Raw genomic sequence first — 13,589 nt, 5'->3', positions numbered from 1 at the left:
CCCTTCATCATGGGAAATGAGACTCGGATTCAGAGGGTTAGCCATCGGTTGGCTTCTTTCGACCTTCCTCCTTCTGAGGAAGCGTTCGGCCTGCTCTCCGCGCACCTTCAGCTCTTTCTAGGTATTGAGCGGCTCTACTCCCATAACGTCCAAGATGTTAATGGACAAGTTGTTATGACATCTAGGTATTGAGCGGCTCTACTCCCATAACGTCCAAGATGTTAATGGACAAGTTGTTATGACAAGTCTGTAAAACGAATTCCTCCATGACGGGATCCTTACAGTTCATTGCCTGATTGCGGAATCGTTTGATGAAGGTATCCACTGACTCTCCGTCTTTCTGTTTCTCATCGAAAAGTGTCCTGATTGACACTTCGGCGTCATCATCGAAGAAATGAGCGAGGAACATGCTCTCCAAGTCCTCCCAACTGTTGACGCTTCCAGGCTTGAGACGGCGGTACCAATCGAAGGCATGCCTGCGAAGGGTGCCGACGAATGACCGAACCATCAAGGCTTCCTTGCCGGAGATCGTGCCCAAGTGGGACTTGAAGTAGATTAGATGCTGAGTGGGCGATCCCTTCCCGTCGAACGGCGTGAAGTTGATCAGGGTAAGGACACGGAATGCCGATCTTCTTTACCTCTTGAGCAGACATTAAAGCGTTAATTTTGCTCTCGAGGTCCTTCATCTTTTCGTCCTCATCTATATCAGATCTTGGACGACTCCTGAGAGGAATAACGGGGCCACCCCCAGCATTATCATCTTTGGTGGGACCACCCCCAGTGTTCTGGTCAATGGGAGGGTCATCAGCCTTAAGGTGTTCATCCGTATCTGAATCGCTATCTGTTTGATTAGCATTGTTGCGATGGCCGGATTCACCGAATTGATTGGACAGAGCCCGAATTTGTTGATCATGCTCTTCCCTTATTCGTAGCATACCCATTTCCATTTCGATCTTGAATGCCTCTTTCTGCTTTGCCAAGGCATCCTCAACCATTTTGGCTACTTCCTCGGTGTTAATCATAAATACTTCACGGGATTGTCCCGTACTGGATACCGTATTATCAGAAGCGATTGCCGAGTTAGCATCCGATGCTTCATCATCCGAGGATAACCCTCTCTCATTCTCTGATAATCCCTTTGTCTAATAGTTCCTGATCGTAAGCGGGTTAGACGATGCGATACAAGCGGATCAGAGCTAGAAGATCGAATCGATTTTCCCTTATCAACCATATTGATAGTAACCTCTGGGGGTTCGTCACCTTGAACGACCGATCGTTTCTTACGGAGACGCTTTGGATTAGACTTAGCCTTTCTGTTGGAGATCCTCTCAAATACCGAGACCCTCTGCGGAGCGGTCTTGGGGCAGCTACACGCTGATAATACTGCCCTGATAAGCTTGGTACATGGACAGTGAGAGTCCGCTTTCCGGGTACCTCTCTTTCGAGATTTATTCGTACCCCAATCCCGATAGTACAACTCATCGACGTTGCAGTCAGAGCAACCTATCGGCTGTTTACATGAATTCTCAGGTATAACGCATTCTTCTGTCTGACGCGTTTTCATCTGAGTAAACATCGCCTTGTTGGCGTCTACAGGAGTCACACGCTTGGAATCACACCTTTGTGAGGGTGAAACCTTAACAGGCTCCTGGTTTTCTGCACGCACCCTCAAGCAGGCCGTTGTAGAAATTAATTTGTTAGGAGGTCGCGTACGACCCCCAGTCCGGATGTTTGCTCGAAGCTCCTTCAACGGTCTCAAGCTTTCCTTAACAAGCGCTTTTCCTCGATCCTCGGGTAGAGAACCGATGCGATCCTTTAATGGGACTCTAGATTTGGGGAGACCCACGCTGTCATAGGGCTTCACCGGAAGTGCGGGAGCAGGATCTGGAGTTAACAAAGGCCGGAGAGCAGCCTCGGATGCTTTTGCCTTAGGTGCTGATTTGGCCTTTGGCATCCAAACTTGCTTAGATTTTGGTGGCTTTTTGGCCACCTTTTCCTTCTGCAACTCCTGTGTCTTACATACAAGGATCCTCGTCTACGCTAGCAGTGCGCGGCACTTGTGGATATGCTCCTCAAGAGTTGAACGAGTTCGTTTGACACGAACCCATTCGTTAGTAGGTGGTTGGGAGGAGGTTCCCAAAGCTTGTTACTGGAACACTTTGCGCCTTCTGAGCTTCAGATCCGCATCATAGCAGATCCCGTCAACAGGCTCCAAAGCCTTAGCAAATTGACGCGCGAGATGATGACGGCGCCTTTGACGAGCCCTCTTCGTCAACATTGGTGCACTTTCAACGGGCAACTCTTTGACTTTCGAGGAGTTGTCACGAACGTTGGATCTGGTTTCTTTGGAAGCCGGAGAGGAATCTTCCACTGCATTCGGGTTCAGATCATTAGCCTTGGTTTTTGGATCTGAAGTCACGTTCTTCGCGGCAGCGTTTTTCCTGTGTTTGCAAGAAGAAGATCTGGAGGAGGAGGAGGAGGAAATATATTCCTCGAATCTCTGCTGGTCGAATTCGTATTCGACCTCTTCGAATACCGGGATCTTGATCGTCGGCTGCGGCACGACTGCTTCGGTAGCGAGGCTGTTGGCTCCCACTGTGGTCGCCAGTTTGTTTGCGGTGAAAGTTGTTGTTTTCATTGCTATCAAATCTATTACAACTTTAGTCGTTACAATAAACTCGAATAAAATAAAAAAGTTAATCTTTTTATAAGATCTCCTTACACAATGAAAATAAAAAGTTTAGAACTTTATCAAACAATCGCAGAGATCGTTTATCGGTCTTCTGCCTGCGTGGGATCTTTGCCTGTGCCGGGGTTTATCCGTGGACCACCGTCGATCAGATCTGATTGCTGAAAAATTGGGCAGAGCTTCGTTGATTCGCGAATGAATCAAGAAACCATAGCGCTTATCTCGGCAACGGTGAGATAATTGCTCTTCTTAAGATTATCGCAACGGGATAATCTTAAGGAACGGACCGGGAAAACCGCAGATCTGACGAGCTCCTCTTCTTTATGCCGACGAACTCGATCCGATCTCTCCTCCTCCTCTCTGAAATTCGTGCACCTTCAGTCTTCAATCCGGCAGGGCTTTGCCTAATCTCCAAAATTCCAGATCTGAAAAAATGAGGGCCCTGGGGCTGTATTTATAGGCTCCAGAGAATCCAGGCGGTTAAAACCGCATAACCATCAAAATCTGACTTTTTTAGGGCCTAGGACACCCTTGGGTGTCTCAGCGAGACTGAGACACCCTTGGGTGTCTCGGCCTTGGTCGAGACACCTTAGGGTGTCTTAGCTTTGGCCGAGACACATCGGGGTGTCTTAGCTTGGGCTGAGACAGTCCGTTTTGCGCATTTGTCCGATTCTGCCGTAACTTATTCATCCGAACTCGGATTTGAGTGATTCAAAGTGCGTTGGAAAGCCGGCGAGGAGTTATATAAGATCCGATGATTAGATCATCTGTGGAATAAATGAGACACGAAGAGCGTTTTGCCTTTTGTAAGCGACACGAGGCTTTCGGTCAGTTCGTATCCTCGTTATTTTGAAACTCCGTTGTTTCACGTAGTTTGTCGATTCACTTCAAGCGTTTGTCGACGTCAATCAAGCTTCCGTGACTTGGATAGTGATGTTCCTCACCTCCTCTTAGCTTTGAGCTGCTCACGGAGACCTATAAGCAATTTTCGATGACTACATCAAACCGACTCTTTTCTTCAACTAGCTAACTCGTTTCATCTCTGGCGAACTCTTATTCACCACCGACAACAACAAACCCAATGACTCCTAAGACTTCATCTCGATACAAGAAGGCAATTGGGGCCTCTTCGAGGTGCGCCATCAAGCTGCAGCTGAGTCTACAGGGCTATCGGTCGCCGGTTGCACCTCCGCTGTCTCGCCACTTATTAGCGGTTAAAACCCTAACTTGTTTCAACAAGTTTTCATTTTCAATGTGAGGCTCGCGTTTCGTATTTGAAACATGGGTGACCCTCGTGTTTTGATTTTGAAACGCGAGGATGATCCTCGCGCTTTGATTTTAAAACACGAGGGTGATCCTCGCATTTTGATTCTGAAACGCAGGGGTGACCCTCGCGTTTTGCTTCTGAAACACAGAGGTGATCCTCACGTTTTGCTTCTGAAAGATGGGGGTGATCATCGCGTTTTGTTTCTGAAATGCGGGGGTGATCCTCGTGTTTTTGACTAAGTCTTTTAGACTATTCTAACTCATTTGCTTTTTAGATACTAACTGTTGACTTTCTCTATGTAGTGTGCTATTCTAGCGAGCCCCTCACTTTCCACCATCACTTCGATCACGAAGGAGGTGTGGACAATGCGGTGACCTTAGCCTACACTAGGAATTTTTTGGTCTTCCAAGACCACGACAAGGAACGTGTGGAGAGTATTACTTGAGCGAGTTCGATGACTCTTAGGGCCATCGTCGCAGACACTAAACTTGAGACCGCGGACATGAGAATTCTAAAGAAGCCGATCTTCTTGATCGAAGACTTCGTTGATATCAACACGGAACTCATGTATGATGGGAATTACAAATTGCTTTAGAAAATTGGTGACCACTTCTTCTTCCTGCCTAACATGGAGCGGATGTACCCCTTATCCTATTTCCAATGCACCTCTATCCCTAGGCATATGGCGTGAGATCTCATCAAAGAACAAGACGGTGTATCTATTGGAACACTTACTCATCAAGGCATTCGTCTAGTAGGATATAGCCGGCAGTTGATGGCTTTGAAACTCGGCCTGGTCAAAAGGGAGTATCCAGTCGGCGAGGCTGCCAACCTGACGAACATTTTTTCTTAGAAAAATTATTGCGATGAAGGGCGAATTTCCCGCTCAAGATTTCAGGATTCCTGGGTGGGTATACTCCGTAGATGGGGGATGGTGGGCTCACATGGTGAATTTTGTATTGTAAGAACTAAGAGAGTCGCTTACCAACTCTGGCCTTGGGACCCTAATGTTGACTACCCGATATGGTATTGTGTAGAGCTACTGTAACTTTTTTTACCATACTGGAGCATTATAATCTGGAGACTTGCACTTTCTTCACGCCTGTCTGGGAGTTACGTTTCACACTACATGAGATGCATGAAGTCTATGGTTTACCATTTGGGGAATTGTCGTATGAGGAATTCATCCCCGGGACTAAAAAACTCATAATTTTAAAAGCAACAAATCCTGCAATTTATGAGACCTTTTGGGAAGTGACGTGTCATTACCAAATTTGTGCTTAGCTGACGGGACTGCGTGGGGGAAGTGCCAAACAAGTATCTTGGGCTAAATACTTATTTTAAATTTTGAACCAAAAGGATACTGAAGTGACCCGACTAGCTGCGAGTTCTCCTAATGACATCAAGGCTCGTATTGATGCTGCTACTGCTCACTACATCAATGAAGCTAAGGAGGATGTTTTCCCCCATTCACTGAGTTTGATAGTTTTCACTACCAGGCTCAACACCCCATCTCTGATATGGCCCTGCTTACCAAATTCTTAATGCTATGGCTGAAGCGATTTGTGGTGCCTACAAAGCTGATCGAATCCATCACGGCCGAAGTCTTATACACTGTGGTTCTCTTAGATCATGGGAGACTGTTGAATCTCCTCTCTGTAATGGTGTGTTGTCTATAGAGTGGTTTGCGAGAATTGGTCACTGCGTTCCTTGCGCTAAAGGTGACGAGCTCGGGTGAGACGAAGAAGTAGAATCCATGCGTGCTAATGCCTTATACCTATCTGGTGTCTTGGTTCGTCTTACATTGCCCCTCGCTAATGACGTTAGTCCCTTCATATGGGGAAGCTTTTAATCCTTTCGTCTGGTGGCTTGAAACTACAAAGTGGGAATGTTGGTACATGGTTCTTGTCCGGAAGATCATATCGAGGGACATAAGTTACCATGTTTTCCGTTGCTTCCCTGATTTTAATGGCGGCCAATATGGAGAAATGTATCAAGATGTGAAAGGCCCCAATGCATTTACAAATTTAAATGGAGGCATCTTCCGCTGGCTCCTCAATATTTACCAAGGCTATCTTGTCTTCCGACAGAGAGAGAAATGCTTTATTGACCCTTATCAGCCTTTCTGATTCTCCAGATAGTTCGGATAGGACCAGTTATACATCGGATATCCCGACCAATGGCTCGCACTTATCGGCAACCTATATGAAGGAGCCAGAACTTAGTATTATTCAATGGCGGGTTGTACCGGAGCAATATTCAGACTACCTTACAAGACGCCCAACACATATGCTACTTTAGGTTTTTGTAACTGGTATCATGCCGCATTTCAAATCCCTAAGTACAAAATGTATACTTCTTGTTTGAGGGAGATCAGAAAGATGTATGAATCAAAGAGAGGCTCCAAGATGATTCATCTAAAAGGGATTGACGAATATTTATCTTGTGAACAAGGAGCAAAAGAGGGATGAAGGAGTTACAGCAGAAGAGGCTAGGGAAGAGAGGGCAGCAGGGAAGCAAGTTCTTCCTAAAGGAGACACAAGTCATCCTGGCAAACGGACTCGTCAACAATTATCGGTCGAGTCCCCAACTTCCAAGGCTCAACAAGGGCCTAAATTATTGCAGGACACTTTGAAGTCTACCCCTGTAGTGTATATAGAGGAGGAGGAAGAGGAGACATTTGTTGCGGGAATTTTTCATCAGAGAGGACTCCGCTCGACTGGCCCAGCTTTAGCAAGCGTGGCCTCTTCTTATCATTCGATGGAAGAAGAGGACGAATTGATTGCCGGGGATGCAAAATCCATTCATCGTGAATAGGTGATGGAACCTTTTGATATGATGGCTCCATTCTAGGCTTTAAGTAGTATTCTATAAATCATAGAGGCAATATAGGATGAAGTCGTGCTTAAATCCACCCATGCTAAGGAAGCTGGGCCCACAGAGTTCGTGCTTGTGGTGGAGGGACTTGGCAATCTTGAAGAACATTAATCTCCTCCTTCTTCATAGTCAAATGGTGAGGAGGTTTGGTAGCTAGTGACTATGAGTCGCTTCAGATATTTGGTTGTCGTGCTTATTATCATGTTAGTGATGTTAAATTGAATCCGAGGGCGAGGAAGACAGTCTTTGTGGGATTTAGAGATGGAGTTAAAGGCTTTAAGTTATGGAATCCATAGGATAAGAAAATAGTTATTAGCAGGGATATCACATTTGATGAGACATACATGATGAGGCCTCAAGTTCCTCAGCAGATGGAGGAAGACCATATTTGAGAGATATCACAGCAGGCGGAGGATGATGTGACTTCACCCACTCCAGATAGCATTGTATTCATTGAGACTCCTACAGAGGTGATACTAGGAGGAGATGGAATGACAGCTGGGTAGATAGAGGACATAGTGGATTATGAGACTCAAGAGCAGGGTCATGTTCAGGAGTCTATTGTAACGAATAGACCTAGAAGGGTGATTCGTCGGCCAGCTAGGTATAATGATGTCATGGTCATATATGCATTATCAGTAAAGGTCGTTGATGATATGGTTCCATCCACATTCTGAGAGGCATAGTCTAGAACCGATTCGATCAGGTGGAGGGAAGCTATGGAGGAGGAGATACGGTCTCTTCAGAAGAACGACATTTAGGAACTTGCAAAGCTACCTAAGGGTAAGAAAGCTATTGGTTGCAAGTGGGTATATGCGAAGAAAGAGTGATCTTCTATTAGGAACATTAGGTACAAAGCCAATTTAGTTGCCAGGAGATATGCATAGCTTGAGGGCATTGATTATAATGAGGTATTTTTACCCGTTGTGAAGCATTCGTCGATTCAAATTTTATTGGCATTGGTGGCACAGCTGGATTTAGATTTGGTACAGATGGATGTTAAGACAGCCTTTTCACACGCAGAATTAGATGAGGAGATCTACATGACACGATCATTGGGATTCAAAGCTGCAGGAAAGGAAGATTTAGTGTGCAAGCTGAAAAAGTCTCTTTATGGATTGAAGCAATCTCCGCGACAGTGGTATAAGAGATTCGACAGCTTCATGATTGGTCATGGGTACACGAGGAGCCCATATGACCCATGTGTTTACATACACAATCTACAGGATGGTGAACACATATATTTGCTTTTATATGTTGATGATATGCTTATTACTTCTACGAATTCTTCGGCTATTTGAAAGTTGAAAGAGGAGCTGTCATCCGAGTTTAAGTTGAAGGATCTTGGAGAAACAAAGAAGATATTGGGTATGGAGATCGAGAGAGACAGTGTGAAGGAGAGATTGAAGCTTACACAGAGGAGTTATTTATAGAAAATGTTGAAGAAATTCAGCTTTGATGGCAATGCAAAATCAGTTAGCATTCCATTCGCACCCCAATTCAAGCTTTCAACTATTATGTCACCTGTTTTAGTTGAGGACAGAGATTACATGTCAAAGGTTCCATATGCTAGTGTATTAGGTCGCTTGATGTATGCGATGGTATGTACGATGCCAGATTTGTCATAGGTCGTGAGCATGATATCGAGGTAAATGCATGACCATGGGAAGGGTCATTGGGAGGCCGTGAAGTGGATTCTCCAGTATGTTAAAGGCACCATGGATGTTAGTCTGATTTTTCAGAAGAGTGAGAAGAATTGGCAGGATTGTATTGGCTACATGGATTCAGATTATTCAGGGGATCTTGACAAGCGTCAGTCTACTTCAGGATATGTGTTTACATTGGCAGGAGCACTGGTATGTTAGAGATGTACACATTAGTCTACATTGATTCTCTCTACTACATAAGCGGAGTATATGGCGGTGACTGAAGCTGTTAAGGAGGCTTTGTGGTTGCGTGGACTGTTGAAGAACTTGGGGATTGCATAGGAGACCCTTCCGGTATATTGTAATAGCATGTTGGTTATCTATTTGGCAAAGAACCAGGTTATCATGCATGCACGAAGCACAATGATGTCAGATTCAACTTTGTTCGGGACGTATTGAATGATGGAGATGTCATATTGGAGAAGGTCCACTCGAAGGACAACCCTGCGGATATGTTGACCAAAGTTCTTTCAGATAGGAAATTAAGTCATTGCTTGAAGCTATTGAATATTCTTCAGCGTTGAGGGCCTTTGGAGGCCATTTGGGTAAACTACGTTCTGCTTGATTCATTGGGCAAGAGGATACGTAGGCAGTCTTGTTTGATGCAGCCGGTTGGATTTGTTGATTTTGATAGGGGAGATTGTTTGAGCTCTTGTTTGGGTTCCCGACTTGTTGTGGATTGAGTCTGTTGAAGTAGGTTGTTTTCACTTTGTCCTGGTGTAACAACCGAGATTGTCGGCTCAGTTTTGGTAGAAACATTCGCCAAGATGGAGAATTGAAGAAATGGCGAGCACAGTAACGAAGACCCAAGAAAAGACGAAGGAACAAGTTTGGGTGCTGTGCGGTCGACCGCGTGTGGTGCGGCGGTCGACCTCTAACGTGCACGAGGATGAGTTCTGTTCAGTATCAGGTCGTTGTCAACTGCGAGTGACGTGGCGGTCGACCACCAAAAGTCTAGAGACTCAGAAATGTTTCTGTCATTTTCGGGATCGACTGCGATGGGTTTTACGGTTGACCGGCCAAACCCTGTAGGGTTTTTAGTCTCGGTCGTTGGATCCGGTCAACTGCGAGTGGTTCTACGGTCGACCGCGAGTCGGGTCTAAGCTGGGTTTTGGTTTTCAACTAGTTTTGTTTCTGAGTTGATATATAAGTCTAATCCTAATTAATTAGGGTTAAGCAATGACGTTTTGAGTAGTCTTTGAGAGAGGATTGTTGCATCCAATTGTGGGAGATTTGTGAGAGATCTAGAGACTTTGTTTTAGGGTTTATTCGAGAGATTTGTAACCCTATTTGTATTCTCTTAATTTCTAATAGTAAGAACTCCCCCCTCCTTGCCCCGTCGAGAGATTTGTAACCCTATTTGTATTCTCTTAATTTCTAATAGTAAGAACTCCCCCCTCCTTGCCCCGTGGACGTAGGCAACTTGCCGAACTTTCTAATAGTAAGAACTCCCCCCTCCTTGCCCCGTGGACGTAGGCAACTTGCCGAACCACGTAAAATTCATTTGTCTTGTTGTGGTATTGTGTTTGGCTTTTAGTTGTGATTTATCTCGTTCTTGTTCCTGTGGTTTCAAGCTTCCGCCGCGCACAATAATAAGAATCCTATATACATAAAACAGCATAAACCAATTGGCAAGAACAAAATTGCACCACTTCTTATGGTTGTGCTATTTAGACATATCTTATGTGGTCTCTTTCTTTGGCATTCCATTTTGAGCAACTTGCGAGCAACATGAAAAACCACAGAGACAATTTAAGCATCAAAATGCAATTCTTTTGGAATTTTTGAGTGAACCAATTCCTTTGGATCGACATCACTTTGGTGTTTGCACATCATATCTACAATCATCGAGCAAAGGAATAATACCAAGTCGCACATAATATATCGATGACGTTGAGATAAAAGCCTTACCCGTACCAATGCAAGAAAGGTTCTAACCTTTTCAGCACTATTTTCTATCAACAATAGTTAATATTTTTTCGTTTTCTTATTTTTTGAGAATAAGGATCTTAACTTGCTTTATCATGAGGGAAAAAAGGCAAGGAAGCATAACTGTTGGTGGATGGCATAGAATTTTCAAGTTATAGTAGGATGAAGAAGAATAAAAGAAATTACGTGGTCAGTTGGAGTACCAAAACTCAGCTAGTAAAGAGAAATTTTGAACAGTGTATGTCATTGTCGAAGTCTTTATAGTTGTAATCGTCCAGAGGATCACAATGAGCACACAACCCCATTCTCTTGCTTGGTTGAGTGGGAAATTTGAAAATGCCAATCGTGCTAGAGATCCAGTATATAGGAGCTCATGAGTTCACACAAAATTTGATGATAATTGGTTGCCAAATATCTCTAGAAAAATAGTAATATAGATGAGATGCTGAGAGGATTCTACCACACTAGCACAAAAGGACAGGATTAAGAAACATGCATTCCTTGCTTCACCACCTTTCCTTTGTAGGCAAATAATCGAGAAGAGCTATCCAAGCACTTATTCAGTATTTAGGAGGAGCTGGACATGACCAAAGACGCCGACAATGTGCAAACCTTTGTGGATGACTACAGATAATAGTGTATAGTGATCAAACCAAAAAAGATTCTAGTTATAGTAAATTTCCCATTTTTTTGTCTAATGTCTTAGACAGATGTTGTATTTGTAGAAGATTCATTCTTTAGACATTGTGGAGGATTTAGGGAACACAGCTTCTAATCCATATCCAACCATCCATCACTGATGATATGCGTGTTTGATGTAGGTCATACAATCTACTTGGTTTTAATGAATAACAAACGTTTATATATATTTAATATGTTCTAAGAAGTGTGCAGGTTGTGCATGATAAATTATAACCATATATAAACATGTATACAAAGTTTCATACTTATATAAAGTCATACACAAAAGTTATGTGTCAAAACAATAATTCAAAAGCGCAAAAACTAGTTCCTGCATATGAAAATCGATTCAGAAGCTTGGGAAAGTTAACTTTGAAATGCACAGAAGAATTCACAATTTAGTAGCAGCAAAATTCGATTCAGAGAAGTGGAAAGTCGACTTTGCACACAGCAAAGTTTACTTTGATGACTACAAAATCAACTTTAATGAAAATAAAAAATGTTGAAAATTAAGCAGCAACAAAATTCAGCTTTGACTTTGTGAAAGTTGATTTTGCAAAGCTAACTTTGAGTTTTAGGTGACTTTTGATGGAATTTGTGGACCCGAAAAGAGGCTTTCGATAAAAATTCTTGGACAATGGAGGGGTTAACAAAAATTTCTTTAATTCAAATAAGGGAGTACAACTTTCTCACAAAAGACTACACCTCTCTTTCTTTTACAAGTTACTCTCACAATTCAAATAAGGGAGTACAACTTTCTCACAAAAGACTACACCTCTCTTTCTTTTACAAGTTACTCTCACACCTACACACTAGTACACTACTTTCTCACAAAAGACTACACCTCTCTTTCTTTTACAAGTTACTCTCACACCTACACACTAGTACACTAGTTTTTTTACCTACAAGCTATTCTTCACACTCCTCTACATTTTTCTCTTCTTTTCACTTTGCTTCATTGCTTTCTTCCAACCAAATGAAGAGGGACTCATATATATAGGTGTGGTAGATCTTTCTAGAAACATTTAATTCATGAAGACTTGATTCCTTGAGATATTTCTAGAAGAAGGCTCCTTGAGATATTTCCAGAAGAATGCTTGACTTTTCTAGAAGAATGCTTGACTCCTCATTGAGATATTTCTAGAAGAAGGCTTGACTCTTTGAGATATTTCTAGAAGAAGGCTTGACTTATCATTGAGATATTTCTTGGAACCACGGAGAAACGTTGCTGACATTTAACATTCCCCCTCAACAACAATTTCATTTCTCACAAGTCCAAGCTTCTTCTTACGCTTCAAAAATGTTTGTCTTCGGTGGCTTGGTGAAGATGTCAGCGATTTGGTCTTCAGACTTTCAATATATCATCTTCACAATCTTCTTCGTGACTTGATGCCGGATGAAGTGGAACCTTGTCTCTATGTGCTTACTTCTTCCATGTGCTACTGGGTTCTTGGCAAGCGCAATAGCTGACTTGTTGTCTATGAGGATCTCTATTGGTGCTTCTTGCTCATGTTACAACTCCTTAATTAGATTTCTAAGCCATATCACTTGGCATGCACCTGCCGATGCTGCTATGTATTCTGCTTCACAACTTGATAGAGCGACGACAGACTGCTTCTTTGATGACCATGAGAATGCTGGTGATCCGATATTAAACATGTAGCCAAATGTGCTCTTTCTTTTATCTAAATCTCCACTATAATCACTGTCGGTGTAGCCGACTAATCTTGAATATGTACACTGTGTATAGAATAATCCTTGATCAATACTTCCTCGGACATACCTGAGAATTCTCTTGGCTTCCTTGAAGTGCTTTTGCCTTGGCTCCTCCATATATCTGCCCTCACCAGTCCTACCGTGAATACTATGACAGGCCTGGTGATGGTTAGGTAGCGCAAGCTCCCGACTAAACTCTTGTATAGAGTTGGATCAATAAAGCTTCCTGGTGTGTCTCGCCTCAGCTTCACTCTGACTTCTGCAGGAGTCGTGACTGGATTGCAGTTGCTCATGTTAAACTTCTGGAGGATCTCCTTTGCATACTTCTTCTGAGAGATGAAGATTCCTTTCTCTGATTGCGATACTTCTACTCTAAGAAAGTATAACATTTTTCCAATGTTAATCATCTCGAACTCCCTGGTCATGTTCTTCTTTAACTCCTCAAACATTTTCGGATTGTTGTCGGTGAAGATCATGTCATCCATGTAGAGACATATGATCATAATGTCTTCATCCTTCTTCTTAGTATAGAGAGTGCTCATACAGACTCTGCTGGAATTCATTCTTCTCGAAGTATGTATCGATTCTGGTATTCCACGCCCTGGGTGCTTTCTTCAATCTATACAATGCCTTCTTCAGCTTATAGACTTTATCTTCTTGGTTCTTCACCTCGTACGCTGGTGGCTGCCTGATGTAGACTTCTTCTTCTAGGTAGCCATTCAGG

At 43.2% G+C, this 13,589-nt stretch overlaps 1 protein-coding gene across 1 annotated transcript; it reads right to left on the bottom strand.

The window, feature by feature from the left end:
- Positions 12,871-13,350, bottom strand: LOC109821345 (uncharacterized mitochondrial protein AtMg00810-like). Its single transcript, XM_020387534.1, has one exon. The coding sequence runs from the start codon at positions 13,348-13,350 to the stop codon at positions 12,871-12,873; it is 480 nt and encodes a 159-aa protein (XP_020243123.1).

This window comes from Asparagus officinalis, chromosome 8 (genome assembly GCF_001876935.1).
Source record: "Asparagus officinalis chromosome 8, Aspof.V1, whole genome shotgun sequence".
In the NCBI taxonomy this organism is placed as follows: Eukaryota; Viridiplantae; Streptophyta; class Magnoliopsida; order Asparagales; family Asparagaceae; genus Asparagus; species Asparagus officinalis.
The sequence above is the reverse complement of the archived record's forward strand: the minus strand, read 5'-3'. Positions and strand labels throughout refer to the sequence as shown.

Coding starts and splice junctions, on each gene's coding strand:
- LOC109821345 (XM_020387534.1), bottom strand. CDS start 13,350: ATGGATGACATGATCTTCACCGACAACAATCCGAAAATGTTTGAGGAG.